The following is a 5,003-nucleotide window of genomic DNA, read 5'->3' on the forward strand; positions in this document are numbered from 1 at the left end:
GGCTGGCGTGTGCGTGCTGTAACACCAGACCGGTTGTGTAGACTAGCACTTTGTAAGTGGCTGGCTCTCTTGTACAAAGAGGAATATTAAAGAGTGGTTTGCACTGAAACTGGGTTGTGTTTGTGTTTTCAGCTTCCGTTCTGTGGCCGGAGGCCGCTCCTGTGGGGCGCCTGGTGCTCCGGGAGCTCCTGCGGAGCCAAGCCCTGCTCTGCTGGGGGATTTGGGAGAAAAGCACCCGTAGCCTGCACTGCTCTGTACAGCGGCGCGTTCGTGGTCGCCCCAGGGCTGCCCTTTCCCTGCGGCGCTGTTGCGGGTACCTGCTGCTGTAGCAAAGCCCGCCCTTGCCTCTCTGTGGCACTGGGCAGCCTCGGCTACGGCTTCCTTGTCATTCCTCTGCAGGTCTCGGAGGGTCCTGGCCTTCCGGGAAACGGGCTGTGTCTCAGTCCTGGCTTGGCTCCTGCTTCCAAGAGCGTGTGCGATTTCACCCTGAAACGAAGGGCTCGGAATAAAGAGGGGAAAAAGTAACAGCCAGAGTATGGCATTGCTTCTAAGAAGCATTTTCCCAGGCGAGGACTCTTCTCCCTGGGGAAGCGAGATCTCCTGCAGAAGGACAAGCCAGGACAGCTGCTCCCTGTTCCCTACAGTGCACGAGGGGGTCAGGCAGGAGGCTTAAAGCAGAGTATTTCTTTTCCTCAGTCAGCACAGTAAGAAACGGACCGGGCACTACAGTGAACGGCCAGGCCCCCTTGCTAGGTGGCACATCCTGCTGCCTGGGCACAGGCCTGGATACAAGGTGGTGAGCTGGCCCCTGCTCTGCCCGGGGTGGGCGTGGAGCACCTCCCTCTTGCTTTTGGGTTTTAGTGTGGGGTTTTTTTTCCCCCCAAGAAATGTTCAAACCCCAATTATTTCTTTTATAGGAAGAGTATAAAGAGGAAGGACAAGCCCTGCTGTCACAAACTGCCTCGGGCACTGGCCCCTGTGGATGGGTTAGATGCTTTGTTCCCAAGGCAGTGCTGGCACGCTGCTGCCATCTGCATCGCTCAAGGACAACCAGCCCTGCGTTTAACACTAGAAACGGGGGCACTGCTTCCACCTTCTCAGGTCTCCTGAAGCTTTAAGCTCCTTAACTCCAGGAAGCTTGCTCTTTGTGTGTTACAACTAGAAGTTTTAGGTCTTTCCTCCAGCATACGCTTCCCAGGAAGAGAACCAGAACTCCAGCCAGAAACCCACAGGGAGAGCCTTCAGCTCAAACAACACACATGGTCCTGGGGCTCAAACCAGAGTTAGGTAACTGCACTTTGGAACAGGGTGCTTTTCTTTATTCTCGGCCTGGCTAAAATACAATATATAGTTAAGTAACAGATCTATTTTCAGGTGATTTTACAAGAAGAGACCAAAGCGTCGTCTCCGGTTCAGAAGATGGAGGTCTGAAGTTCCTCCTTAAACATGCCTTCAAAATGGAGGTCTTTTGCCATGAGCTCTTCTTCCACATCCTCTAAAGCCCACTGATGATCAGTCAATTCCAAAGCTTCCCACTCCGTCTGCATCAATAACCCAGAGAAAGGAAAAGCGACTCAGTATTAAAGTAGTGAAGAACTCCACAAAGCAGCGTCTACCTCAAAACTGCAACAAACCCCAAGTTCTACTACAAACCTGGCAACGCATCAACCCTCAGGAATCAGTTTTATGCTTAACTAGCTATTAGTTGGCCAACTAACTTGAACATTAGTTGGAACACTAACTCATCAGGCCTGCTTCAGGGGATTAGAGCTCTGCCAGACCCAGGGCAACTTTCACATCCTTCATATGCTGTCAGCTCTAACTTTAGGAACAGGAATCCAGGGCAATTCCCTTAGCTGATGCAGGGACACATACAGCCCGCACTCTGGATAATTCACAGCGAACAGGAGCGCAGGTGGGAATACTGTACCTTAAATGCTTTGTTAGTGTCTGCTGGCATGGCCATTGCTGCCCCTGTCATTTGTTCCTGCATCACCCTAGACTGATCGGCAGCTACAAAAGAGAAACGAGAGGTTCATTTGCATCCTGTCTGAATGGCCTTTCTCGGGGCACAGGGCCACCAGGCTGGCTTCTGGCTGCTAACCGGAACGCAGTCCTAACGTGCCAGACAGTTCCCAAAGGTGTCTCGTTCCCACCCCCTACAGCTAAATGTACATCAGAAAACACAACTTTCTACCTTCCCAACAACCCCAGAAACAGCATCTGTCCTGCCCCGTGTCCAGCGTTAACAAACGCCTGCAGCTTTCCTTCAAACTGCTCCTTGCTAGAAATAAAAGCAAGCTCGAGAGCAAAATTCCTGCACACCACTCTGATGAGAAGGAAAGCATGGGGTAATGACCATGGAAGTTTACGAGCAGGTAGCCAATGGATGATGCAGATTTGGGGACTTGTCAAACCCAGCTGGTGGAGAGTAACCTCACAGAAGCGAGAGAGGTTTTGGAGAGCTTTTTTGGCTGGAAATTGAGAAATCCTTCCCCAGTCCTCCCTCAGAAGTCATCCCACGGAAGGAGAAACCAGCACTTTCACAGAAGCGACAGTCTCTTACCATTATCTTGGCCCAGAATGAGAGTATAAATGCTTCTGAGTCCAAACACATTCAGGAAGTACCAGGAAGCAGAGCTCACCCTGATAAATCGGAAAACACATGGTTGATTTCAGTTCAGAGCTGGCTTGTGATCTTGTTACAGAAGCACCACAGACCACTCAAGGGTTAGTCACACATTCCGAACTTTCCAAGCGAACGCTCGGCCTCGTGTGCTGAGGGGACAGGCTTACCAGGACGCGTCCAGAGTGAGCAGCTCAATTCCCTGCTGCAACATCGGTTTGAAGCGCAGCGTCAGAGGAAACGGGACCTTTGCTGCAGGATGAAAACAAAACCAAAGCTGTTTTGCTGCGTCTGAATCAACGCGGTTCATGGAGGGAACAGCAGCAGTGCCACGAGCCAAATGCATGCTGCTTCCAAGTGACTGAGGTCGGGTAGAGGAGCAAGTCTCTCATGCTGTGGATGAGATGTTGTGGATGCCCCCTCCCTGGCTGTCTTCAAGGCCAGGCGGGATGAGGCTTGGAGCAACCTGGTCTAGTGGAAGGTGTCCCTGCCCATGGCAGGGGGGTTGGAACTGGGTGGGCTTTAAGGTCCCTTCCAGCCCAAACCATTCCGTGAGTCTATGATTCTATGCAGCCCAGACCCCGACTGGAAACGCAGCCAGACCCGTGTTATCCCAGACACTTACTTGTGACAAATCCCGAAAATGTCATGTTGATCCACCCACCGATGAGGATCATAGGCAGCACATTGGTTACATTCCCTTTCATCATATCTGTCAGCATGGTGGGATCTGCAATTCAGAGGTTGGGTGTGAAGCAGCAGCGTATCACAATCAAGGGAAACAGATCACTTCACCAACGTCAGCTATTTTAATTAAGAGAACAGTCCTGTCTCACTATCCCACATCTATTATTTCCCACTGCTGTAAAAGACTCCATGACATGAGAACAGCAGACACTGTGGCAGCTGCTGCTACTGCCAAAAGGGTCTTGTCTTCTCTACTGCGTCTGATCCCAGCTGCTTTGCCTGTGTCTGACCCCATCCCTTGCTCCAGATCGCTGACCTTGCCTGACCCCTCTGCGAGCTGACTTAGCTAGAAAGGGGCCAACAAACTATCCAGCTATTTTGCTGCTCAGGTCTTTGGCCACTTTAATTTAAGCCTGTTTAGAGAAGATCCTGCAGGAGCTGGTGCAAAAACCTGACCAAAGGACCCGAGTGAGAGCAGGACTTGCCTTTCTGGCAACAGGTCATGGTCTGGTGAGACGCTGCAGGCAGCTGGAGGTTGAAGTCAGGCAAAACGAAGTGACCCAACATGCTGCTAACCAAAGAGAGGGATCTCGCTCCCCCTTCCTCCCCAACACCCAGCTGCGCAGTCCCACCCCCTCCCTCACGTTCACTGAACTCTTTGGGAAGTTGATTCCCCTTGCTACCTTGGCAGAAAGTGACAGTTTTTCTGCCCGGCTATATTTATGGTACCTTAGCATACCTGTCATTGGTGAAGGAGGCACTACCTTTCTTTTCGTTTTCTTAAAAAATCCATCCTCTGGGTTATTAAAAAAATATTTCCGGGTCAGGAAGGACTGAAACCAAAAAGAGCCAATGCCAACACCATAAGAAATGAAAGGACAGAAGCGTTACTTCTTGCTCAGACATGCGCACATCTTACGAGCTCTTTCATAACACATCCTTCTTTCTTGGAGAGATATTTCATTGTCTGCATGTTCTAAAGCTCCTCAATTTTCTGCTTCTCAGGATCCACAGTATGAGCTTTCTGGCTGTCTAAAACTCTTAAAACAATTCTAAGAATTCTCTGAGGAAGGATCCATATTAATTAAACGTCTTTCAGAGCTTTGTGCAAACTTCTTTCTGGCTCAGTACTGATATCAGTATATCCGGCATTTATTTTCATTCTCTTCAGCTGACTTCTGGATTTTACAATATACATCTTTGGCAGCAACTGAGTCAAGAGGAGTGACTGATTTTTAGTTCAGCAAACATTACAGCTGACATTCCCCAGCTCCCTGTCATCCCGAGCTTTTATTAAATCCCTGTGTTTTTCTTGGCTGACATGGATGCAGAGTTCATTTGAGCATGTGGTGAAATAAATCACCAAGTAGTGGAAAGTAACATTGAAGTCAGGAAAAAGGAGACAAACAGCGGGCCTGTGCGCAGGTTTCCTAAGCATCTACACTACTTGCAGACCGCACTGTGGGCTGGGGGAGCCCCAGCCGGGCGGTCTGAGCCCCGCGGCACCCGAGCACAAACCGCCCGGTATCCCAGCGCGGCGCTCCGGAACACGGCTTCTCGCTCCCTGCCCGCCTCCCACCAACCCTCTCGGTAAAGCACAAAGCCGTTCACCCACCGCCCTACCTGCTTGGGAATGTATTTTCCATTTTCCCGAAGGACCCTGCTCCGGATCAGGACTTGACTGGAAAAA

The 5,003-nt window shown here is 50.6% G+C and overlaps 1 protein-coding gene across 1 annotated transcript; it reads right to left on the minus strand.

Annotated features, from left to right (window-relative positions):
- Positions 1 to 1,301: 1,301 nt before the first annotated feature.
- Positions 1,302 to 4,991, minus strand: EMC3 (ER membrane protein complex subunit 3). The gene is made up of 7 exons (XM_010148216.1): positions 4,937 to 4,991; positions 4,053 to 4,146; positions 3,252 to 3,356; positions 2,797 to 2,878; positions 2,567 to 2,646; positions 1,931 to 2,013; positions 1,302 to 1,541 (listed from the first exon to the last, which is right to left on the minus strand). The coding sequence occupies exons 2-7, from the start codon at positions 4,057 to 4,059 to the stop codon at positions 1,413 to 1,415; spliced, it is 486 nt and encodes a 161-aa protein (XP_010146518.1). The 5' UTR covers positions 4,060 to 4,146; positions 4,937 to 4,991; the 3' UTR covers positions 1,302 to 1,412.
- Positions 4,992 to 5,003: the final 12 nt, after the last annotated feature.

This window comes from Eurypyga helias, unplaced genomic scaffold (assembly GCF_000690775.1).
Source record: "Eurypyga helias isolate BGI_N326 unplaced genomic scaffold, ASM69077v1 scaffold21233, whole genome shotgun sequence".
In the NCBI taxonomy this organism is placed as follows: Eukaryota; Metazoa; Chordata; class Aves; order Eurypygiformes; family Eurypygidae; genus Eurypyga; species Eurypyga helias.

Bases quoted from the DNA above. Each gene is read 5' to 3' on its own strand.
- EMC3 (XM_010148216.1), bottom strand. The intron at 2,879-3,251 runs GTAAGTGTCTGG...TTCATCCTGCAG, and splicing joins ATTTTCGGGATTTGTCACAA to CAAAGGTCCCGTTTCCTCTG. The intron at 1,542-1,930 runs GTACAGTATTCC...TTATTGATGCAG, and splicing joins ACACTAACAAAGCATTTAAG to ACGGAGTGGGAAGCTTTGGA.